General features: G+C 50.6%; 3 protein-coding genes across 4 annotated transcripts; 1 reads left to right on the forward strand and 2 right to left on the reverse strand.

Annotated features, from left to right (window-relative positions):
* Positions 1–2,142: 2,142 nt before the first annotated feature.
* Positions 2,143–12,279, reverse strand: LOC148838749 (adenosine deaminase domain-containing protein 2-like). The gene is made up of 9 exons (XM_088911279.1): positions 12,240–12,279; positions 9,645–10,651; positions 9,031–9,159; positions 8,521–8,671; positions 8,146–8,304; positions 6,596–6,810; positions 5,324–5,558; positions 3,812–3,944; positions 2,143–2,304 (listed from the first exon to the last, which is right to left on the reverse strand). The coding sequence occupies exons 2-9, from the start codon at positions 10,645–10,647 to the stop codon at positions 2,194–2,196; spliced, it is 2,136 nt and encodes a 711-aa protein (XP_088767405.1). The 5' UTR covers positions 10,648–10,651; positions 12,240–12,279; the 3' UTR covers positions 2,143–2,193.
* Positions 12,280–13,764: 1,485 nt separating this feature from the next.
* On the reverse strand, positions 13,765–20,332 carry rnaset2l (ribonuclease T2, like). Of its 2 annotated transcripts, none has more exons than XM_088912133.1 (10): positions 20,236–20,332; positions 19,297–19,396; positions 18,571–18,628; positions 17,996–18,060; positions 17,488–17,545; positions 16,738–16,805; positions 15,880–15,993; positions 15,248–15,296; positions 14,694–14,768; positions 13,765–14,558 (listed from the first exon to the last, which is right to left on the reverse strand). In XM_088912133.1, exons 1-10 carry the CDS (start codon positions 20,330–20,332, stop codon positions 14,376–14,378), a joined length of 867 nt encoding a protein of 288 aa, XP_088768259.1. In that variant the 3' UTR covers positions 13,765–14,375. The 2 variants fall into 2 exon arrangements, with proteins under 2 accessions (XP_088768259.1, XP_088768258.1); XM_088912132.1 differs by having other exon boundaries at positions 19,297–19,437; positions 20,236–20,271.
* Positions 20,333–21,012: 680 nt separating this feature from the next.
* On the forward strand, positions 21,013–24,310 carry cox7a1 (cytochrome c oxidase subunit 7A1). The gene is made up of 4 exons (XM_088910845.1): positions 21,013–21,171; positions 22,922–23,011; positions 23,622–23,706; positions 24,094–24,310. Exons 1-4 carry the CDS (start codon positions 21,157–21,159, stop codon positions 24,147–24,149), a joined length of 246 nt encoding a protein of 81 aa, XP_088766971.1. The 5' UTR covers positions 21,013–21,156; the 3' UTR covers positions 24,150–24,310.
* The last annotated feature ends 240 nt before the right edge of the window (positions 24,311–24,550 follow it).

Below are 24,550 nucleotides of genomic sequence, written 5' to 3' on the forward strand. Positions count from 1 at the left end.
CAGCTGTTAACTGTAAGGCCTCACTACACAAAGCGAGGTATTGCTTAAGAGCAGACACTTCCAGTTTCACTGACCAGCCTTTGTCTTTATCTATGGGCATTTCGATACGATGTGCAGTAATGTGCTTGAATTTATTCTCAATTCCTCAAATTCATTCCCCTTTCAAACACTTTCATGGAGAGTGAAAGTACTGCACCCCTCTTAAAAATGTCCAGCTATCAAGGTCATGATGCTGTTTTACACACAAATGTATCTGCCCCTGTCTGTCGGACAGTGCTCATTGGTCGGGACTTGGTTTAATAGTCACGTTCAATAGGATAGATAAGAAAGCCCAATAACTTTAATTAAAATGCCTGCAATTTGTTTGCATTTAAAATTCCAATTCCATTCTAATTCTCCATGCTCAAGACTCTGCACGGCTTGGCACCTCAGTACCTGTCTGAACTATTATCACCCTACTCCCCACCTCGCAACCTTCGCTCTTCTAACTCCTCCTTACTGTCCCCCAAGCCCGTCTACACTCTATGGGTGACAGGCCCTTCTCCTGTAATGCCCTGGAGCTCTGAACTCTATCCCCAAGGATACCAGAGTTACCTTCCCTAAACTCTTTCAAATCTAGAATCAAAACCTTCTTCTTCAGAAGGGCCTTTACTGAACTGGCTCTGTTCTTCACCCCTCTGCTCCTGCTGTATTCAGTACGGTACCCCTATCTACTGTCTCCTCTCATTGTGTATTTTCCTTGTGTAGGTCATGTGTTGGTTTTTTGTTGTTGTTCTGTAAAGAGCTTTGAGAAACCACCTTTAAAGGCGCTGTATAAAATAACAATTAATAGGTTTATTCCATGCTGAAAAGAGAAGAAAGAAAACACGTTTCGGCCGTGGAGCCTTCTTCACGTGTGAGAAAGACAGGGCAGTAAGCAAAGGTAATGTAGCAGGAGAACAAGAGCTGGGAGAGAGGAGGGGTGAGAGGCGAAGAGAGGTGTGAAATGAAACCTACAATGAAACTTGCCCATCTGAACTATATAAAATAACATTTATTATTATTGATAAAGTGTCCCTGAAAAAAAACACCAAAGGCTTTTGTGTCTTTTTTGTGAAACATATAACTATACTGGGCCGTACAGTCCCAGTCCTGAAGGGCCCCAGCATCTGCAGGTTTGCTCCTAACCACCTGATTTAGATGATCATTGTTAGTATATCGGGAGCCGTTCCAAAGATGTGGTACAGCAGCTGGATTCTGATCCTCAAGGACTGGAGTTGTGCAATTGTGAAATAACCAAGTGCTGCTGAACTTTCAGCTCTTCCAATTCGCTGCAGAATGTTACTCCAGTCAGCACCTTCTTATACGGACCTCTTCTAATACTGACCTGTTGACCAGTTACAGACATGGCTGGATCAAAAGTCTATAATGGATAAGACTGGAAGACCCGCAGACGTAGCAATTAGAAAAGGTGCCACTTAGAGTAATTAAAAAAAAAATCGTTTTGTACTTTAAATGACTGGCTGCAAAATTACAATAACATAAACTTTTAATCTCTTTTGAGAGCTTAAATGAGTGCATACGAAATAAATATCAGGCTTTGTGAACGTATCTTTCAGTCTCTACACTAAAGAAAAATGGGGTCTCAGTCGGGCTCTGAAGGGCCTCTATCCAGCAGGTTTTACACATCAGCAGCTCAAGAGCCCAAACAAGCTGTTAAAATGCTCCAATTAAGTTAATAATCAGGTGGATTGGGTCACTAAGGATCACACCCTGACACAGACACAAACCTGAGATAACAGCAAAACAGGAACAAAGGGACAAACTCAAAGCTTTTACACCCCTGCAGGGTCTTAACTATAGCCTGGTCTCACTTTGACTGGCAAATAATTCCTGAGCCGCAGTGGAGGCTGCGAACAGCAAATGAAACAGAACAGCATTCCTTAAAACACAACAGAAGATGCACATCTAACATAGGGAGCAGCACACAGAACAGTTGAACTCGATGGCTTATTGTTCTACTGGTTCTTCGTTCTGAACTCAAAAGCAGGCCGTGCACAGGGGTGGACCTGATGCTGAACAAAACCCACCCAGCCAAGCCAGAACACGCAGGCGCCTGGCTTCGAGCTTCACCAGGTTAAAGAAAAAAAAATTAGACTCCCTCAGGCAGCACTGGAATGATCTCATGGATTTTTTCCCAGTTTTCCTGCTGCCTCAGTGGCGGAAATTGTCCACTATCTGCTTGGAGTTCCAGAGCCCTGCACTGCTGGCCAGGAACTGCTGCCTGATCGCCGCCTTCACCTCCTGGTACATCGTGGCTCTCACCTGAAACAGCACCACACCTGGTGAGGGGCCAGCGCTCCCCAGATACGGCACCTGCCCTTTGTAAAGCATTTTCCAGCTGCTGAACACCAACAACAGCCTTCCAGGGTGTAAAGACACACTTGCATATTGAAAACATTCAAAGCAATCAGAACTGTAGCACTGATGAGCACCGTGGGACACAGACACAGTCCAGTATCCCCTCAGCTCCTCCGCACTCATGCTAGAAATGACAGTCTACTTGCATGAGCAATATGTGTGTCTGTATCAGCACCAGTGCCTGTGTAAGCATGTGTGTGAGTGTCTGGACCAACGCATGCACGTCTGTCTGTACCAGTGTACATCAATCTCTACATAGCTTGTGCTGTGTATGTGTGTAATTGTCTATACCAGTGTGTCTGTGTGTGATAGTCTATACCAGTGCGTGTTGTATATCTGGACTAGTGTGCGTGTCTGTGTGTGATAGTCTATACCAGTGTGTGCTGTGTATCTTGACTAGTGTGTGTGGGTCTGTCTGTAGTAGTGTGTATTTGTGTAATAGTCTATACCAGTGTGTGCTGTGTATCTGGACTAGTGTGTATGTGTGCTGTGTATCTGGACTAGTGTGTGTTGGTCTATGTGTAGTAGTGTGTATTTGTGTAATAGTCTATACCAGTGTGTGCCGTGTATCTGGACTAGTGTGTGTGTCTGTGTATGATAGTCTAAACCAGTGTGTGCTGTGTATGTGCGTCTGTGTGTTGTAGTGTGTATTTGTTTGATTGTCTGTACCAGTGTGTACTGTGTATCTGGACTAGTGTATGTGCGTCTGTGTGTTGTAGTGTGTATTTGTGTGATTCTCTGTACCAGTGTGTACTGTGTATCTGGACTAGTGTATGTGCGTCTGTGTGTTGTAGTGTGTATCTGTGTGATTGTCTGTACCAGTGTGTACTGTGTGTCTGGACTAGTGTATGTGCGTCTGTGTGTTGTAGTGTGTATTTGTGTGATTGTCTGTACCAGTGTGTACTGTGTATCTGGACTAGTGTATGTGCGTCTGTGTGTTGTAGTGTGTATTTGTGTGATTGTCTGTACCAGTGTGTACTGTGTATCTGGACTAGTGTATGTGCGTCTGTGTGTTGTAGTGTGTATTTGTGTGATTCTCTGTACCAGTGTGTACTGTGTATCTGGACTAGTGTATGTGCGTCTGTGTGTTGTAGTGTGTATCTGTGTGATTGTCTGTACCAGTGTGTACTGTGTGTCTGGACTAGTGTATGTGCGTCTGTGTGTTGTAGTGTGTATTCGTGTGATGGTCTGTACCAGTGTGTACTGTGTGTCTGGACTAGTGTATGTGCGTCTGTGTGTTGTAGTGTGTATTCGTGTGATGGTCTGTACCAGTGTGTACTGTGTGTCTGGACTAGTGTATGTGCGTCTGTGTGTTGTAGTGTGTATTCGTGTGATGGTCTGTACCAGTGTGTGAGTGGCCGTGCTCTTGCTGCGCTGTGCTTCCTTGAGCACGCGAGGAGTGGACTCACACCTTGGCCTGCAGGTAGGTGGGCAGCTCCAGCAGCTCCTGGGCGCCCCGCAGCCTGGCGATCTCCCGGAAGGCGCTGAGGAAGGCGGCCTTGCACAGCCGGCTGCTCTGCGCAGGTCCGCTCGAGAAGGGGGAGCTGCCAAACCAAGCCCAGCGACAGGATCAGTGTCAACAGCACCCCTCTCCTCCCCGTTACCAAAGAGCAGAGCTGGGAGCACTGGCTCTCTCATGCTAGCAAGGCTGGCCGGCAGGACAGCGCGTGAAAGCAGACTGCCCCTGACCCAGCCTGTGACTCGCGAGGAGAGCAGTGCGCGTTCCCTGCCTCCATTAAAGTGTTACAATGATGCAGGATTCATCGAGGATGTGACCCCTGGGAGGGGACGCATGGGGACAGTGAAATCCTTAACGGTCCTGTTGATCACTGCTCTTGAGGCTCCCACAGTGTAGCAGTGTGTGTTTGTGTGACTGTCTGTACCAGTGTGTGCTGCGTATCCGGACTAGTGTGCGCGCGTCTGTCTGTAGCAGTGTTTATTTGTGCAATTGTCTGTTCCAGATAATTGTATGCTGGTGTGTGCCATGTATGTGGACTAGTGTGTCCGCCAGTAGCAGTGTGTATTTGTGCTGGTGTGTGCTGTGTATGTGGACTAGTGTGTCTGTCTGTAGCAGTGTGTATTTGTGCTGGTGTGTGCCGTGTATGTGGACTAGTGTGTCTGTCTGTAGCAGTGTGTATTTGTGCTGGTGTGTGCCGTGTATGTGGACTAGTGTGTCTGTCTGTAGCAGTGTGTATTTGTGCTGGTGTGTGCCGTGTATGTGGACTAGTGTGTCCGTCTGTAGCAGTGTGTATTTGTGCTGGTGTGTGCCGTGTATGTGGACTAGTTTGTCCGTCTGTAGCAGTGTGTATTTGTGCTGGTGTGTGCCGTGTATGTGGACTAGTTTGTCTGTCTGTAGCAGTGTGTATTTGTGCTGGTGTCTGCCGTGTATGTGGACTAGTGTGTCCGTCTGTAGCAGTGTGTATTTGTGCTGGTGTGTGCCGTGTATGTGGACTAGTGTGTCCGTCTGTAGCAGTGTGTATTTGTGCTGGTGTGTGCTGTGTATGTGGACTAGTGTGTCCGCCAGCAGCAGTGTGTATTTGTGCTGGTGTGTGCCGTGTATGTGGACTAGTGTGTCTGTCTGTAGCAGTGTGTATTTGTGCTGGTGTGTGCTGTGTATGTGGACTAGTGTGTCCGCCAGCAGCAGTGTGTATTTGTGCTGGTGTGTGCTGTGTATGTGGACTAGTGTGTCCGTCAGCAGTGTGTACTTGTGCGATTGTCTGCGCCGGTGTACCAGCGCTACCCACACAGCCATGAGGATGAAGCCGACGCCCTGGTTTCTTTCAAGATCCTCAGATGAACGAACTAATGGGCGAATTAGCTTCATACGGGCCGAGTGGCCTCCTCTCAGCCGTGACCTGTATTGCGCTCTTGTGCGTCACTATTGCGTGGTGACTGGCGGCATGGGACCGGACAGCTGGCTTACTCTGCAGTGGCCCGGCCCGTGGCGCTGTCCACCACCTCCAAGCTGGCGTCCCCCCGGCACCAGTTGAGGCTGAGGAGCCTGCAGTCGGGGCGGCCCGCTGGCGGCCCGATGTTGGCGCCGTTGTAGAAGTAGATGTTCTGCTTCTCGAAGGGCCGGGGCAGCCGGCTGGCCCAGTCCTCGCCCAGGCGCCGGTTGATCACGTCCGCCACCCTCTCGATGCTGTGGTTCAGGTCTCCTGGGTGCAGGGGGTTTAAACCGGGAGAATCAGGTCAGGATCAACGATCATGCTGCAACGACAGGCCCCCTCCTGCACTCTCCCAGCTGCGCTCCCCCTCAGACAGACTGAGCAGCCCCAGGTTTTCGAGGTTTTCCCGGCTGCTGGCTCCGGTATTAAAAGCCAGGCTCGGGACCCTGGCATTCCACTGGGCCGTACTTTGAGCAAAGCCCCACAAGCGGAAAATCTACTGACCAATGATCCTCTTCATGGGCCCGTGTTCTCATTAACACAGCGCACGCCGTTCCCGCGCCAGCAGCTGGTTCAAACAAACTGGAACCGGATAAGCTGCTGTGCAACAGGCGGTCATTTTTCTACAAAAGACAAAAGCTTGCCTCTCTTCTTTCTCACGGGAGATCAGAACAACTACCGCCCTGACATTTGAACTGATATTCTGAGCGTCACAGGCAGCCAATCGCTCTGTTGACATGCTTGTCGTGAGAAAAATAAACATGGCTTTCTTGGGAGACAGGGCATGCTGACAGGGGGCGCCCAAGGCTCGTGGACCATGCTGGTCCAGGCTCTACAAGAGGAACGGACCGCAGTCCCACAAGACAGCATCTACAACCTGGTGCAAAGCAGGCGTCACAGATACAGATGCGTGCATCTGTTTGCAGCAGTAGCCACACACTGCTCACCCTGTGGCTTTCACAGAAGACCCTCTGTTGATCAACCCTGTGGATGACAGACGTCTGTGTTCCTGCTACAGAAAATACTTTTTCCCTGATAACTGTGAACTAGATGCAGTTAGAAATGATAAAGTTCTTCCTAATTTTCTGTATAGGTAGGGCTTTACCAGCTGAACGTTTATAAATCTAGAAATTGCAGCCAGCCAGTGGAGCAGCAGAATACTGACCCCAGCAGCTGCTAACTAGCGGTTTCACCATTTTGCTTTCATGGTAATAACAGCGTATGATAAGCACAGTGTAAAGTACACTTTAGGGTTAAAACGTTTAGCGTGCAGACGAGTCAACGTTCTCAGGCCGCCACGGTCTTACCCAGCACCACGCTGACGATGTACAGGGGGCTGATGAAGTGGCTCAGCAGCGCCCCCTGCACGCCCAGCAGGGTCCAGCGGCTCAGCTTGTCGCTGGAGGCCATGCAGCAGATGCGGGCGGCCCACACGCTGGGCTGCAGGCAGGAGGCCGGGATGAGGGAGCCCTTGCTGTGGCACTGCAGCTTCATGGAGGCGTAGCTGGCTGGGGTGGGCTTCCTGCCCAGAAAGACAGGAGCAATGGCCAGGGGCTCGGCGGGCACAAGACCCCCTACATCCAAGCACGAGCTCACTTCCAACTGGCAGTGCGGCACACCGAGAGTTAAACACTACCCGTCTGAGAAAGATACTACTACACATCCCGCTTGTCATGATTCATGTGTGTCACAGCCCTGGGACTGAGAAGTGTCTCCCCTCACTGGTGTGATGATGCAGGAATCTGGTAAGGGCCAGGATTGGATCTGGAGCTGGGTGTACAGCCATAAAGCTCAATTAAAACTTACTTGACTCATTTAACTGATGAATGAGGCTTACCAGGGGCTGTGAAAAGGTCTGGAAGTGATAGATTGACTGTGCTATTTAAATATGCAAATAACAAAATAACGTTTCATGGGAACAAGAATACAAGGACACAAACAGTGACAACTTAACATTAAAGGGGAACTGCAGGCCCAGTTTCGCAGACTGGATATTAAATCCCAGTAACAAAATAAATTAATTGTCTATATAGAAAAATTTTACAAACTTAAAATTAAGCACACAATTGGGAACTGAAATGTAAGAACCTGCGGCTCGGGTCACAGTGCCTGAAACCGAGACCATTGTCCAGGCTGCAACCCAGGCGCAGAGGAGTTCCCCCTGGCTCCCTGCTCGCTAGCGACACCCCGCCGGTCTGAGGCGTGCTCCCGGCCTGCACACACTGAGTGCTGTGTCTCCCGCACGAACTCGGACCTCAGCGCTCTCTTTGACTAGCAAGCTGTCCGTGCGCGGCACCCTGTACCCCCCACCCCCACCCTCACAGACCCCGGCCCCTGGGCCAGGACCAGGGGCTTGTGAGAAGGGCTCAGGGCTCATACAAGTGCCGGAGTCTGCCGCAGGCTCAGAACCCGAGGTGCGAAGAAGTGACTTATTGGGGTTGGGGGAGTTCCCTGTTCCCCGTGAAGTACTCACAGAGCTGGGGAGTCTCAAGCACATCCCTAAGCCTGGGAAGGAGCCATGAGCCACAGGTGTCCTGTACAGGGGAATGATATCCCTGGATATTTTAAGAAGGGCAACACGTCTATTTCTCCTTCCTGTGGCAAACATGGAGCTGCCCCTCAGTCTGAGGAAACGAGCACATGGAGCACACCCTCCAGACAAACACCCTGCGCTCCACTAAAGGGAAGCAGCAGCCACACGAAGCACTCGAGCATGTCTGCTCACAGCCTGAGGCAGACAGCTCTCTTCCCCTCGTGCAGCCTGCCGAGACCTGATCCAAACTGCAAGCTGGCACAGCGATCGCCCCTGACGGGGGGGACCCCCAGTGAGGTCAGACCAGCGTGGCCGCCCACCCACCTCACGAAGTACTGCGCTGCCCCCTTGGGTGTCACGTTGGTGTACAGGTGAAGGTAGATGCCGGGCTTCAGCTCCAGCAGGGGGCAGTGCTGAGAGGGCTGGAAGATGGACTGCTCCCGCTTGTCGCTATAGAACAGCTGAAGCTGCTTATATAAGAACCTAACGGAAGAGGATCATGGACACACAACAGTCAGGTGGGGGAACTCCAGGCCTCATTAAAACTGGAATCCTGCAGTTTAAAAGTACTTTTCAATAAGCGACTGCTTACAGCTTAAGACAGATCAGTGTAATTAAGACTGAACGAACACACCCACCCCTGCAACAGGCCAGAGGGCTAAAGCACGGGCCTGTTAGCGCTCGAGACGAGAGGCGTACCGAATGAGTGCCCGGCGAGCGATGACGATGGCGTGGCAGTCATGGATGGTGCGCCCGTTATAGGAGAGCCAGCCGGGGCAGGAGTACTCCCCAGTGCCCATCGCCACCACCTGGTATCGCTCACAGGCCTGGCCGGCTGAGTCAACAACCTCTGGGCATGGGAGGAAAGCAATAAGGGACTCAGCACTCACACACTCACAGGGTGCAGGGGTCAGTCTCACCTCACAGGGTGCAGGGGTCAGTGGTGTGGGGTGCAGGGGGTCAGTCCTGTGGGGTGCAGTGCAGGGGGTCAGTGGTGTGGGGTGCAGAGGGTCAGTCCTGTGGGGTGCAGGGGTCAGTCCTGTGGGGTGCAGGGGGTCAGAGCTGTGGGGTGCAGGGGGTCAGAGCTGTGGGGTGCAGTGCAGGGGGTCAGTCCTGTGGGGTGCAGAGGGTCAGTGGTGTGGGAGAGTGCACCAGGCCGAGCACAGCTATGCCCAGCTGTCTGGAGGGGGCGCGGGGGCACTCACTCACCCCTCTCCAGCACGAAGGCGGCCAGGCAGCTCTTGCAGCTGTGCAGCGCTGGGCACTCCTGGAGCAGCTGGTCGAAGAGGTGGCTGCACACGGAGGCAGTGCGGTGCAGGTGGCAGATGGGCTCGTTCTCTGCAGAGGGGGCACACAGGGAATCAGCACATGCAGGGCAGTCAGGACACGTCTCCTGCGTCCTGTCCTACAACCACAGCTCACGAACCGGGGAACTTCACACCGGCTGGCTACAGGACTTATTTAAAAATCACAGATGAGACAACAGTCACATAGTGTGAAAGACTGGAATACAGTTGTTCCTTCCCATTAATACGTATTGTATTTACGCACAGCTGTACGCAAAAGTTTGGGCACCACTGGCCAAACTACATGTTTTGTCGATTTTCGAAGTGAAAAGAAGTTAACACGACCTCTGCAGCACACAAACGTAAACTTGACATATTTCTGCAAATTGTTATGCACAGTTGCTATTTATTTGCTGAATTTAACAGATTAAAAGAAATAAAACAGCAAAACGTGGCTGAGAGACGTTAGAAACCCGGGGAGCTGAGCGAGGGAGAACATTCATGCTCGTGTTCACTGGCTCTCAAGCTGATAATCACCATAACTATCGAGGCCTCTTCTCCCGGCTCCTTCCTCACCCCCTAGCTCCACATCTGAGCAACCTGCCCCCCCTGCAGCACCAGGCTGGGTCTCAGAATCAGGTAAAGATTCTGGATCAGGCTGAGTCACAGAAGCAGGTAAAGGTTCTGGATCAGGCTGGGTCTCAGAATCAGGTAAAGATTCTGGATCAGACTGGGTCTCAGAAGCAGGTAAAGGTTCTGGATCAGGCTGGATCTCAGAATCAGGTAAAGGTTCTGGATCAGGCTGGGTCACAGAACCAGGTAAAGTTTCTGAACTAGGCCGGGTCTCAGAAGGTGGCAGAGGTTCTGGATCAGACTGGGTCACAGAATCAGGTAAAGGTTCTGGATCAGGCTGGGTCTCAGAAGGTGGCAGAGGTTCTGGATCAGTCTGGGTCGCAGAATCAGGTAAAGGTTCTGGACAAGGCTGGGTCACAGAATCGGGTAAAGTTTCTGAACTAGGCTGGGTCTCAGAAGGTGGCAGAGGTTCTGGATCAGACTGGGTCACAGAATCAGGTAAAGGTTCTGGTCCAGGCTGAATAGCAGAAGCAGGCAGAGGTTCTGGTCCAGGCTGGGTATCAGATGCAGGTAAAGGTTCTGGACTTGGCTGGGTCTCAGAAGCAGACAATGGTTCTGGTCCAGGCTGGGTCTCAGAACCAGGCTGTGGTTCCGGACCAGGCTGGGTCTCTGATGCAGGCAGAGGTTCTGGTCCAGGCGGGGTCTCAGACACAGGCAGAACTTCCGGACCAGGCTGGGTCTCAGAAGCAGACAGTGGTTCCGGACCAGGCTGGTTCTTAGTGCCGCTGGGCCCCCAGTCCTCCATCTCCAAGGACTCATCCTCCGACATCACCATCTCCACGATCACGTCGGGGTCTGAGGCCGCCCCAGCTGCGGTGCAGGGCAGGTGCCTGGGGCCGCGCCCCTGGGGCTCCCCGTCGGGGCGCACTGTCGCCCCGCGGGGCAGCACCTCTTCTTCACCGTCCATTCTCCTGGAGAGAGCAGAGAGAGAGCGCCTCAGCGGCTGCAGACCAGCCCTGCTCCCAGCCCGCCCGCCCCAGCGCCCAGCCTCGCACCCGCTTCAGGACAGGGGTCTCCTGCCCTGCTCCCGGGGAGCCCCAACCCACTCGCTCTCGCAGGCCCCCCGAAATCACCTGGGGGACCTCCAAAGATCGGGGTCACGTGCTTAAGCGACTGGCCAGTGAGGAGAGTCAAGCTGCAGGGAGGATGACCCCTGCCCTGGAGGGCTGAGGAAGACTGGGACCTCTGTTCTAGAGGATCTCTACATCACTCCACTGAACACAGCACCTGTTTCACTGGTCACGGAAAAAAACATTGCAGCCTTTCAGAAACTGTTGATTTAACGCTGCGCACCTGTACTGCACACCTGTGGCTCTCCGGGACCAGGGCTGGAGACCACCCCCTCGCTTCTGGACCAAACCAAAATTCTCACCGGTGTAGCACAAGTATTCATACTGGCTGAAACCGAAGTTCAACGGCTTTTGCAAACTCACATCCTCTTGTCGCGAGAGCTGAGATGCAAGACTGAGCTGAGACCGGATACTACCAACCAATTGCAACCCAGTAAAAAGGACACAGAACACACCCCAGATTCAGAACTGAACCCCAGTCCTGCTCTTGGGACCCCATCTTTGTCCTGTGAGTGTGACATCCTATCACAGTGATGTTGTATAAAGGGCAGAAGAGCACTTATATTTTAGACCCATATGATCTCTAAATCACTTCATTTAACAATTCACCTGTCTCACTGACGGCAGTGGACTTGTAACAGATCTGCAGAAACTACTTATTTAATGGGGACCTGCTGCTGGACTGGTGCTGCCCAGGGCCGTTCAAGTTTCATAAATGTGCACAATATTACAGTCCCGCACAGATACCTGCGATTAACGGAAGACACACTTAGTGGCTTAAGGTGTTTAAAGAAAATCTGCTAAGAGGACCAGGCCTACTATTTAAATGCAATGTTTAGTAAATATAATAAAGACTGACGTTTCACTAATGACGCCCAAGTTTATGAGTTTTGCACACATCTATGTCAGTGAATTCCACATACAACGTATTCTGTGCAGAAATGAAAAAAACCGTCTAAGATCGCCCACTTTACTAAACCTGTTGAACTGGCTAGCCCATGGTCCCGCTAGTATTTTTAGGACCGTATGATGAAGTCGTCATGTCAAGAACGTTTAGACTGGTTTGCAACTGAGTTAAACGTTTTCTGTATCGGACACAACTCTCGGTAACGGGGGTATACGCAAAGACCGACGCCATTAAATATTGCTTCAGCTGTGGGGTTTTTAAAGTAGTGCTCGCTGTCTGCAATACTTTCCCAATCACAGCTCACATTCTTAAAGCACCAAGTCGCGTTTAGCGTGTTTAGGACGACGCGCTTCAAACACAAGACGCCATTCGTGCACCGCGCAGCTGAAACAAACCCGCAGTCACCCTGCGGGTGTGCGACACCCACGCCGCGCCCTGTCTCACGCACTTCTTCTCCGTGGGGACGGTCGTGCCCTGAGCTGTTTTCCTTGTTTGGGCAGAAAGTTGAGTGAGACTGCTTACCCCGCGCGCCCGCCTGCAGCTGGAACCTCGACACGTCGGCTCTCGCGCTCTACTAGCCAACGGAGGCGCCCGCGCGCCCAGACCCAGCAAGCAGAGCGCGCGGTGCTGCGCGCGGAGGAACTCGGAGGCCTCGTCTGGATCCAGGAAACTAAAATGTCGTTGTTTTTTTTCCCTGCTGTTTTGATTAGTCCGGAAAATCCCCATAGGCTGAAGTGAGCGCTCTGGTCATCTGTGACAGCAGTGCGCTCTATTATCAAAAGCAGCCCTAGCCTGCCCGGTTGTAAAGCATCGAGATTTTTAAAAAACCGTAACCGCTTACTTGTACGGTACAGTACGTGTCACCTACGAGCAGTTTTCTAAATGGAGGACTTTCAAAAGCAAAATATGAGGCGAGATTGCAAGACACAATCGTTAATGGGATGCTGCTCTTGGGGAGAGTTCAAAGAGAACCCAAATGCATTTTATGAACAGCTGTTTTCAGGACAAAAAAAAACCCAAAACAAAACAAGCTAAAAATCGAAACCTACTGCCACCGGGAATCTCGGAACTTTATTGCAGCAGAGGGCCAGAGATTCCGGTTTAAAGAGTCTCCGGCCTTCCACGGATCTTGGCAAAAGGCGAATATAGTTGCCTGGGAATATAGTTGTTTTGTTATTGTATTTGTAAACATTTCAACAGAGACAATTTGGTAAAAACTTTTGAAATAAATGAAAAAAACGCATAAAATGCATCGATAGGTTTTAAGAAGTATTGTGTAAAATCCGAAATAGTGGAAATATCAAAGTATTTGAGCTTTCTTTGTCTGGCTGTTGGGTTTCTTCACATACCGCCCCCCCGCGGTCTTTCCCAGTCTCCGCACCACTAGGCTCTGTCTGCCTCTGTCCCCTGTGACCGCTGGCCCTGTGTGCCAGTGAGGCCCGTCTTGTGCAAGAGCTGGACAGCTGCTGAGCATGACATTGGACTGCTTCTCACCCCGAAGATCGATTGTGAGAAAGATAGAGATACATAGTTCCATCCAGGCGTTTTCTAACCGAGTTATTCAGTTCAGGGTCAGGGAGGAGCTGGAGCCGGTCCTGGCAAGCAACGGGTACAAGGCAGGGTCCACCCTGATGGGACGCCAGTCCATCACAGGGCACACAAAGACACACACACACTCACACCAGGGCCAATTTTCCCTGAAGCCAATTAACCTGCCAGCCTGTCTTTGGACTGAGGGGGGAAACATGCAAACTCCACACAGACAGACTTGAACCCAGGGCCCCAGCACTGCAGGGCAGCAGTTTTAACCACCATGCCACCGTGCCCCCTCTGACAAATGGATGAAATTGAATATACCTGATGACTACTGTTACCTGGCCTTCTGAAGACTGGGATCACAGGAAACAATACCTGCACCTGGGTAATTAGAGAGCGACATGCTCCTTCATCTCAGCCCCTGGCCCTGGAGAGGCCTTAATGAGAAATACAGGCTATCACTTCACTGGCCTTTGAAGAAGGACAAAAACACACAGAATCAATTTAAAAGTTCATTAGAAGGCATCAAAAAGTTTATAATTCCTGAGATAACAGGCTACAGGACCACCACCATTTTAAAACTAGTCTTACACTCAGTGGAGCTCAAAGGGTGTGAGGTATGAACATAAACTGAAGAGACTGGTGGCGGGTCTCCACACCGGCAGCCGGGGGTCTCCCGCCCTCGGTCGCTCCCTGCGGAGCAGGCGTCCGATGGAGCCGTCCTCTTCGTGTTCCGGCAGAGTCCCGCTGTCTGCCGAGAGGAGAGCGTCCTGCAGCATCACGAGCAGGCTCAGGGTTTCACGTGACACAGTTCTGACCGGTTCTACAATGGGCCAAGCTGGCCTTTCACTTCTTAGTATTTGCGTTTATACCGGTTTATATTTCTGGCATTATTACTGTTATTTCTGTAGAAGGTCAGGCAGGGAGCTGCGTCAGCATGCTTAGGCTGCAGAGGAACAGGTGAAGGTTTACTCCATGCTGGAAGCAAAAGGAAAGAGACACAACGTTTCGGCTGTGGAGCTTGAGGCTGGTGCACTAAGCAGTCCGATACTGAAAACCCAGCACCCCAGTTAAGGTGAGGGGATCCCCTCTTGATTACTGGGGTGTCTTCTGCGGTCGGTGTTAAGGACAGGGCTGGTGAGGGTGGTCGTAGCTGATGGGGTAGAAGTAGATGGAGGCGTTGTGAGGGCAGGGGTGCCCGGGGGAGGGGTGCGGGGAGGCCAGCAGCCCAGCGTGGTGCCCGTGGCAGCCCAGGGTGAAGTTCTTGAACATGGGGATCTTCACCTGGATCCAGACCTGCCGCTGCTGCTCCGGGGAGGGAGAGAGGAGGGGAAGAGACCGTGAGCCGCACCGCTTCACCCCCGGGAAGAGAACAGCTGCAGGCGCCCGCCCTCGCGGACCCCCGCCGCGTGGCCCCCCGGCCCCCCGAGCCCCCCTCACCTGCTCGTCCTGCACGCACTGGCTGACGTGGAGCTCGCCCAGCACAGGGGCCAGAGCCGCGTGGATCTGCTTGTACTGGACAGGAGGGAGGGAGGGAGAGAGAGAAAGGGCATCGCTCAGCACACACCATCGCCCAGGCCTCCTCGCTTGTACTGGTGTCAAGGGTCCGGACTGCTAAACCAAGGATGGGTTACCTGGCATTGCCCATCTCGCATCTAAACTGCGCCCAGACCGGCTCTCCGTGGGTCAGCAGTCCAGACCCCTCACTGATCTCTCTACATCCGGTGCTGGAAATTCATATGCATCTACATCTCTTTGCTGTGATGTCAAGTTGTGATTGTTTCTACATATGCAATTTTTATTTTTTATTATTCTGAAGTCTTATTACTTTGTGTACTTTATGCTCTACATATTTACTATGGGCTTCTGTAACACGATTTGGTAAAGATTTTTGATATTATGGCCAACGTGGACAGAACTGAAATTTACATTTAGATAAATTCTGTAAAATCAAGCTTAATGGATCTATAATAAGGAAGAGGGGACTACAGTACCATGTAGGATTTGTTGCAGGAAGGCTCAATGCCAGCATCCTGCAGGGCCCTACAATGACAACAGGACATGTGCGTCAGGCTGTGTGTCTAGAGGAGAGACCAACACAAGTGACTCAGAACCAAAACAAAAACGTCAATGCTTAAAAACTGGGGTTTTTCAAAGTGATTTAGTGAAAATTCTATATTCAAGGAGAGCTGGCATGCCACTTTCAACCTGGAAGCCCGGATGGGTAGATAATACTGCCACAGCAAAACACTTCACAAACAGTTCAGTGCAGTTCTGGAAGACTGGCTCTGTACCTGGGATCCGGCAGTGTTGGCACAGCACCAGCTATTTCAGGACTCCTGGAAATGCTAATTTTATATTTGCGGTATTGGCTCTGACAGTGACAAAACACCATGCACACAACGGAGCATACACAAACACACAGCAAGCTTGGAGAGCTTGACCTAGTTCAACAGCTTGGCCTCCAAGGCCAGTCAGGTGACAGTCAGGTGACAGTCAGGCAGACAGTCAGGCGCGGAGACTTGTGGATGCCAAGCTGTTGAAATGGTTTTCCTGAGGTGGCTGCTTGAGTTTTACTGTGGTTCTAGTCTATGATTTGACTGGAAGATGGTCTGGCGACTCACACCTGTCGATGTCGAAGTGAGCTCGTAGCTTGAGGGACGTCTGGAAGTACCTGGTGGGGGAGTTCATGCCTTCCACACAGGCAGCACAGGAGCCGTGCTTGATCCACTCTTCCTTCCTGTGGCAGAGCCAGACTCGAGAGAAACACAGGAAGACACGCACACCGCACACACTCTGTCCCACCCCAGACACCGGACACAGAGACACACCGCACACACTCCGTCCCACCCCAGACACCGGACACAGAGACACACCGCACACACACTCCGTCTCACCCCCGACACCGGACACAGAGACACACCGCACACACTCTGTCCCACCCCAGATACTGTATACAGAGCAATACCCCTGGGAGGGCCCAGGATTTTCTTAGCCAACACAGAGGACAAGGGAGAATTGGTCATTTGAGAACAATTAGAAATCACTCTGCATAAGCCATCATTACATTACAATTGCAATGTAAGTTTATGACAGTGAGTCCACTTGGAGAGAATATCAAAGACCAAATTGTAATCATAATGGAAAAGTATGAAAAAAAAGAGCTGGACATGTAGACCAGGGGGTCTGGAGAGCCACAGGGCAGTTAACTTTTCCAGGTTTCTGAAAATCATTAAAGCCTATACTGATCAATAAGACGAGCAATGTGTTCAATTAAGAGAATCCTTGTGCTCACAAGCTGAAGGGCACTCGTAATTTGGTACTGGATGGTCAATAACTTAATTTAACACATCACTTGCTTAATTGATCCTAATTTAGTGTTTCCAAGTCTGATAAAACTGGTCGATCAGGGGCTCTCAATGAACAGAGCTCGGACAGACAAGACCACCTGATCGGCATGAGGTGTGTACACGTCAGTTCTTACCAGAAGGTGAAGTTGGATTTGGACTTCAACAGCGTAGGCCACAGGCGAGACAGCTCCGGCTGCAGTTCCTGCGAAAGGGCAACAGAGGGCGCTGTAACCCACAGGCCAGCTCCTGGCAAGTGCTGGAGTGGATCATGTCACACCTCGGTACTCAACACCTGCTTGTCACCGCCAGCACCAGCTTGCAGAAGTGGGTGCACCATTAGCTTGTGCTAGTGGATAAATGAGCACCAGAATCTGAGGGCCTGTTAAACCGGTATTTAAAGAATGAATACAGGCCATGCTCAACACTGCTGTAGCAGAGACGCGGGCGAAATCATCACCTTATTCCTATCGGCGTGCTGGAGGGAAATACCCCAAACTAGGCGTCACTCTAAGGCTCAACCTACAGCGATTACAGCAGGCTGCTCCCCGAAAGCACAGCATACACAGCTTTTAGGTTTTATAGGGCTCTCTCTCACGGGCGCGAGAAGGAGCAGATGAATCAGTGTCTTCATGCCCTGGCCATGGAAGAGAAGAGGCTCTCCAGTGCGAGAGGCGGCTCGTGCGACTTCAGTAACAGTGCCGTGCGAGGTCGTGCATCAGTGAAACACACCCGTCTTGAATTATCCTCCCCCCTGAAGCTACAAGAGCCGAAGCAGAGGACCCCATGGCTTGAGGGGTCCTCCCCACTGCTACTGCAGCTTCTGTCATGACTCAGCAACAGCCTGTAACGATGTCGGCATTTTTCACAGAGCTCTGTGGCCTCACCTCCAGGTCAGAGGGGAAAATGGGCCAACAGCCACAGCACCTGCCCGTGGACATCGGCCTGGAGCGGAGAGAGAGAGGAACCCGTCACACACCCAAAACCACACAGCGGCTCTTAGTTTTCTCACACAGCTGGTGTCTTCATTATCCTACGGTCCGCTTCTCTTTTTATTTAACTTTAGCCATACATTCCTCCTTTACTTTTAATAGGTCTTGTCACCCGCTGAGCTGATGCACTTTATTCAGCCCGACTCAATGTGTTTGCGAAGATTTACATCTAGTGTAAAAACAGAGGGAACAGGAGAAGCCATCATAAGCAGGAAAAGAATGGAAGTGAACGAGAGTAAGACCAGCGAGGTGGAGATGAAACCCAAAGTGATTAAAGTGAAACAGTATTGAAGCTCTGCAGGTATGTGTTCCATGTTCGCAGTGAACAAGTGCAGCAGGAGAATGACATCACCAGATCCCAGCCCATTCCCAAGATTTCCAACGGCCCCAGGATGTTCCTCACCAGAGGCCGTGGATGGTCCAGGTCTTCACATACTCTGGGATCAAACACTCGACTTTCTTCAGGGTCTGAGTTCAAGGGGAGGGGGAAGAGTTATTTACACAATCCTACGCTTTTCCCTTCTGCACATCCTTTGAGGATAAATGCCAGAGGAGCAGGGATGCACCATGTAAAGGATAAAAAAAACAAAATCAGCGATGCTGCACTTTACAATGTGCAAATATCACCTCTCTGCATGACCATCTGCCAAATGCATGAATCGCAAGGTCAGTATGCAGCAGATGCTGCTGTGTTTGTGCCCGCTCCATTTTGTTCTCTGTGTTGTGTTGTGGCCAGACTGTCTCTTTGAAAGTGGCAGGGCTTTGTGCAGAAAGGGGAGAATAATAAGCATTAAACATGAGGTGCAATAGGTGGGACCAAAAGAAAACCTGAAAGAAGCTCACAACTTCATTTCATTACTAACACAAGGACAGGGCTGTATCGGTGCTGACCGGTAAGTCAGGGAACCTGGTGAACAGACTGTGACCTCTCTGCGGGTGAGTGTTGATATGACGTGTGAACGGAGCCAGGCTGCTCACCGTACAGAACGATCCTGGCCACAGCAAAGTGAACTTCATGCATTCCCACGTACAGAACCTGCAATCGGAAAGCAGCTAGCATTTCCTCTGCTGGTGCACTGCAATGCAGTTTGTTTTAAAAAAAATTAAAAAGCTCAAGAACACAAGGATTAGGAGGGTTCAGAGGAGAGGAAGCACCTCATCCTGTCACACTCAGGTGGTTTCTAGCAGCTCACTGATCTGAAGATTTCAGTTCTCTCTGTTTGGGAGTAGCACTCATACACCTGAGACACAATCCACACAGCGACACATTGACACACCTGAGACACAAGCCACACAGAGACGCACTGACACACAATCCACACAGCGACATGCTGACACACCTGAGACACAGCAACAAGCTGACACACCTGAAACACAATCCACACAGAGACGTACTGACACACTTGAGACACAATCCACACAGAGACGCACTGACATACCTGAGACACAATCCACACAGAGACGCACTGACACACCTGAGACACAATCCACACAGCGACATGCTGACACACCTGAGACACAATCCACACAGAGATGCACTGACACACTTGAGACACAATCCACACAGCGACATGCTGACACACCTGAGACACAATCCACACAGAGATGCACTGACACACTTGAGACACAATCCACACAGAAACACCCTGACACACCTGAGACACACAGGTACTGTACATTTTAGGAGGAAGAAGAGTGTCTCACGTGCTCTGAAGGGGCGAGGCACTGTCCCAGCTGGCGAGGGTGAGGGCAAGGGCAGGGCTGAGCAGCAGGACCAGGTGGGTAACTGCAGTAGAACCCATCACTGCCCAGGGCGAAGACAGACGAGGAGGGAGATAAACAGTGCTGGATATCAAAGTGTTTTAAGAAAATAAATGGAATTTGTTATTGATTAGTTTAACAGGAATCAAACCACATCATATTACTGTTGAATCTGTACAATTTTAAAATATTTTTTTTAGTACAAACTAGTGGCAAACAACAGCGGAGATGGAGCATAGGAACACTTACATTATGTCTGTGGCTGTACATTGTGTTTTGCTGTATCTGCACCTTTACAAAATAGCTTGTTCCAGACCCCCACAACCCTTTGTGTAAAGTAGTATCTCCTGCCCTGATTGGAGGATCTCATCCAGCTGTTCTTGAAAGAAACTAGGGTATCACTTTCAACAACATGGCTGTGCACTTTGTCCCACACTCCTATAACCCTTTGTGTAAAAACACTTTTCAGCTTTAGCAACCACGTATTTTTTTTTAAAACAGGACACAGTTGAAGAGTGAAGCATTTGCAGACGACACAAGAATGAAAAATAACAAAAGTCTAACAATTCCGCCGGCTGACAGCAGCTCTCACGGGACAGGAGGAGATTCAGAGCGGGTTCAGGACTCTGCTGCCTGAGCACCCGCACACACAAGTGCCCTGACAGAGGATCCCTTTCACAACTCTCACTCACACGGCACGCAGCCACGCCAAGGCATCTTAGAGCTCGTTAGTGAAAGAGTTAGAAGTAGCAGAGAGATTGTTGTAAGTCTTTCCTTCGTTACTGCCAGGACACTGCTGATGCACGGTTGATCATGAATATGTCGATGAATGAATGCACGAGCTCACACAGTAGGCACATAAGTGAGAAAAGCCAGCCTTACCGACAGCAGGAGGTCTCTGCTCTGTGCTCTCTTGTGGAGACCAGCTTGCCTGTGAGCGCACAAGCAAACACATGACCAAGTCAGTCCAGCGGCCCATTATCTCACTTCCCTTTTTTCAAGAAGCTGTCTTTTTCAAGACAGGCTAGAGTAGCTCTCTCTCTCTTCTCAGATCCTTCTCTACCGACATGTAGAGAATTTATGAGGAATGACTTGGCTTCAACATGATGCCAATTCCCTTCCTGTCATTCATGTCAGATCTGTCAGGCTCTTGATTTTCACCTGCGCAGTCAGTCGTCTGCTTAGCACTGCTCCAGCACCGCTCCGACTGCCAAAGCCCTGCTGCAGGCCCTGAAGGAAGAGGAGAACCAGGGTACTTGGACGGCTTTCTTTTTTTGAAAATGGGGAACAAAAGGTTGAAAGAGACAGAAGCTGTGTCTCTGCACAGAAGCCAAGTCCAACACTAGCTGTTTGGGTGAACTGTATGAAGGAAGGAAGGGAAAAGAATTAAAAAGGGGGAGTTTTCCCCTCCTTGGAAGCAGAGCCTTAGACTCTGCAGTACGTGAGCTGGAGGAAACATGTCTGACGGACCTGCGAGCTCTCAGTGTGTAGCAGAGTGACACACCGCTGTACAAGTGATAGACAGCTGTTCGTTTCCACCGAGCAGAAAAAGACAGCCAGGACAAGTAAAGAGAAGCTCCCTGATCAGACTCCCTCGTTTTCCTCCCACCCACACCTGCACAAAACCAGCAGGCTCGTCCGACGCTCCCTCCCTCAAGCCCAGCCCTCCGGAGTGCCCAGGCCAGTTTGGTCTCTCCTGCTGTCCATACTTTGGCTCCCGTTCAGAGCTGCAGAAATGTGTGTGTCCTTGTAGGGCCTGCAGCTTAGAAGCAGACAGGAGAACCGCACAGACCGCCACCCAGCATGAGACACGTCCTGGTAAAAACCCCTTTTCACTTTCTAAACTCTTTCTGCGGTTTGTTCCCGAGGCGGGAATGAGCCCAGTAAAAGCTGAGAAGCCTGGGAGCTAAAGTCCTGTTTCAGCCTTTGCACGTTGAAAGTGGAGAGCAAGAAATGTAAGAGCAAGAAATAAAGTAGGAAGGTCAGGCATTTAGGCAGGCCTGCTTGTTGTTTCTTTCCTGTAAGACGAGAGGTACTAAACATGCAGCTGGGCTCAGAATGAGATTTGTACAGTTCAATTTCAAGAGTCTTCTGTGTTTGTCCTCTCTGAACGTGGGACTATAAGAACATGGTTGTGCTTCACTGGCTCGATTCTGCAATTTAGATCAACAAAGCAACCATGAACAGGCAGGCAGACCAACAAGCAGGCAGGAAGATTGAAAAGATAAAGGAACCGTTTGTTGTCAAAACGTTGAAAGTCAGCCGTAAGTTATGGTCTATGTCACGGGTCACTGAGTGTTGGACACTGACATTCCGGAGCTTTAAAAGGACTTAGAATTGGAAAATTCTGACTTTGATGGAATCCCAGGACTGATGTGCATTTTCACTGTTGAAAATTTTAAAAATTGCCCTGTTGTAAAATTTAATAGGTTCCAGAAAGGGGATAGTGCAACATGTGACTCCACTGCCAGAGCAGTCATGCTTCTTTGTTTCCACATTTAGAGTACAGAGCTGGGGGGTGGACCTCCCCCCCCCGTCCCACCTCCCCTGCTCACTGCGATTGGCTTGATCTTGAGTTCCACTGCATGCGATTGGCTCAAAGGCACAGCAGGTTTGGCTGTGCCTGTTCAAACTTTAGGTCTGACCTTGATACAAGACAGAAAAAAAACAAAACAAAAAAAAACCTTGATTCAAGACAGACCTCTGAGTTACTTAAAGTGACAGTGTCCTGATTAATCAAGACCCCAATGTTTTTTTTAGTTAGTGTTTACTGGGGTCCAATAAATCTTTAAAACATGGTTATAGGTTTGACTGCAAAGTATAGATCTTAACCTTTCTTTCAGATTCACTGAAGCCAATCAGTAGTAAAACACTTGAAATAACTGGAAAGTTTTTTTTGATTATTTTGTGCATTAGTAATCGATGTTTGTTTGGGTTTTACAAGGTTGCAAAGTTGCGCTGACATACTCTTCCACATACCCATCCATATTCAAACCACTTCTTCTGTACAAAATTATAAACGTCTGAACCCGTGCATTCCAGGCCAGGCAGAGGTAATCTGAGCAGTGTTTTAACATGTGAGGAGCCACCACTCTGCTGAGCGATTCGGTGCATCAGGTGTGGCAACCAGAGGACCTCTGCGCTCAAACTCACAAAGCAGATAAAGGAAACCAGCTAACAGCAGAGAGGAATTAAGGACATACTGGTGCACTGTCAAGCTGCTGAGAGAACCTGTCAGTACTGCTGGGCTCACCAATCTCTTCCACCCCTGGGTGCATCTACACTCCATGAAGGGGAACCGAAACGTGCCCAGAGCCATTACTTCTCCTTTTCACCATTCGGTGAAAGTGTACCAAGTATAAATAACTTGCATCAGCCCCCTTTAACAGGCTTGTGGGCATGAACAGAAGTGAAACGCCTCACCAGTTTGAAACCCTACTGTAATAAGAGGAACCACTGAAATCTCCCAGAGTGGTTGAGGGGCTTCCACCTGCTGGGTTACCTTGACAACCACAGGAGGAAGCTGAAGGGCTCTTGTGTTGCTGTTTGTCTCTCCCAAACCCTCTAGAATCTGCAGCGGCTGGTCGCGCGCTCCTTCAGCTCCACGGCCAGGAGCCAGGTCAGGAACAAAGTGCCGGAGAACCAGAAACTATTCCAGGTAAAAATAAATAAAGCTGGGGAACAACTAAGCATGACACAGCGGGAGCATTGATCCCATGGGAACAGGGATTCCAGCAGTTTCCACGGGAACAGGCATCTCCAACCGTGCTTGTGGAGAGCCCCCGTCTGGGACGCGAGACAGGTCACCACTAAATCACCAAATTCTAGAGGCTGCCTAAAGTTGGCTTCTGATCCGTTTCAGGTGATTATTAAAGTGAAGCAGTTCACAGATTATCGGGACCAAAGATCGTCAGGCCTTAATCTCAAGAGCTCCCTCACCTGAACGTGATTATTGCTGAATCGACCTTTGACCTCCGTGTTTAGGAACGAGAGATTCGTGGTGACCTGTGGAACCGGCAGCAGCGAGTGGCTGCAGTGGTTCGGGAGTCTGTGCCAGAAGGGCTTCTCAAACCCTTGCTCGAGGGCCGTGCGCGTGCACGTTAGCCACTGGCTTTCCAGCCACTTCTACCGCGGTGCCCAAAACCGCACTGTACAGGAGCGGATACAAGACCGAGAGCGTGCGAGGACGCCGTCGCCGGGGCAGGCTTCCCCGGGCGGAAGGACAGGGGTGACTCGGGGGAGAGCCTGATGTCCTGTCCCTCTTGCAGGAGGACAACGGGCTGCCCGTCCACATCAAGGGAGGGACAGTGGACGTCCTGCTGTACCGCTTCACCATGGCCATCACCCTGGGAGGTACCGCGGCCCCACCGTGCACCTCCGAGTCGACCCGCCCTGCCTCTCCCACGAGCGCCAGCCAGTTCGTTTCCATGGCCCCTTCCCCCACAGGAGCTGGAAAGCCCAACACACTCCAGAACCCAGCACAGATAGAACTGGGAGAATTCTGCGGCAGCTCTGCCTCTTATAATACAGCTAGGAAATTAAGATTCATTAACCTTATTTTCCATACATCACTCATTTATTCAACTGTTCGCTGCGTCGTGTGAGATGTCGCCCACTGGCGATTTTCTTGTGTAGCACACTCGGGTGCGGCCGATGACCGGCGCAACAGGGGGGATACAGCGAGGCGAGAAGGAAATTAACGAGTTTTTTTCCTCTTTCCGTTTTCTCCTGCTCTTCCAGGAACCGCATTTTCCTTGTATTGGCTGCTCCTTGCCTCCCAGCCCAAGAAAAAATAGAGGAAGGCGGCAGTCCAGCAGTCTAGCAGTCCAGCTGCCGGCGGGCCTCGTCGGGATAGAGCACCGAGTAGATCGACTACCACACAAAACCAAAGGACCTGCTTCCAAACTCCTCTTGATGTAACAGTCTGCATGTACAGAATAAAGTCTGAGATAACACACGGAAAAGGTTTTTCTTTACACCAAGCAGGGCGACTGCTGGTGAAAGCACTTTACTGCCCAGAAACCCTCTGATCAGCGCAGGAGCGCTGCGTTACTACTGCCCCCTTGTGGGAACAAGAGGTACTGACCTTCCAGCACTACAGAAAACTACACTACGTCTTCAAATACAACTTGCAGGTGCAACGTAATGTAGGTTTGGAAGAATAAGACTTAAATCTATGTCTTAATCTATGAAAATG

The sequence above is a fragment of the Atractosteus spatula genome, chromosome 3 (assembly GCF_055471065.1).
Source record: "Atractosteus spatula isolate fAtrSpa1 chromosome 3, fAtrSpa1.hap1, whole genome shotgun sequence".
NCBI classification, from domain to species: Eukaryota; Metazoa; Chordata; class Actinopteri; order Semionotiformes; family Lepisosteidae; genus Atractosteus; species Atractosteus spatula.

Excerpts from the sequence above, each read along its gene's own strand:
- LOC148838749 (XM_088911279.1), bottom strand. The coding sequence starts at position 10,647 with ATGGACGGTGAAGAAGAGGTGCTGCCCCGCGGGGCGACAGTGCGCCCC. Across the intron at positions 5,559-6,595 it reads CATCGTCAGCGTGGTGCTGG|GAGACCTGAACCACAGCATC; the intron begins GTAAGACCGTGG and ends CCCTGCACCCAG. Across the intron at positions 3,945-5,323 it reads ACGGGCCGGGCCACTGCAGA|CTCCCCCTTCTCGAGCGGAC; the intron begins GTAAGCCAGCTG and ends TTGGTTTGGCAG.
- cox7a1 (XM_088910845.1), top strand. Across the intron at positions 23,012-23,621 it reads AGAACCAGAAACTATTCCAG|GAGGACAACGGGCTGCCCGT; the intron begins GTAAAAATAAAT and ends TCCCTCTTGCAG. Across the intron at positions 23,707-24,093 it reads CATGGCCATCACCCTGGGAG|GAACCGCATTTTCCTTGTAT; the intron begins GTACCGCGGCCC and ends CTGCTCTTCCAG.
- rnaset2l (XM_088912133.1), bottom strand. The coding sequence starts at position 20,332 with ATGGGCCGCTGGACTGACTTGGTCATGTGTTTGCTTGTGCGCTCACAG. Across the intron at positions 15,297-15,879 it reads GCTCACTTCGACATCGACAG|GGCCCTGCAGGATGCTGGCA; the intron begins GTGTGAGTCGCC and ends TTGTCATTGTAG. Across the intron at positions 14,559-14,693 it reads AGTGCGTGCAGGACGAGCAG|CAGCGGCAGGTCTGGATCCA; the intron begins GTGAGGGGGGCT and ends TCCCCGGAGCAG.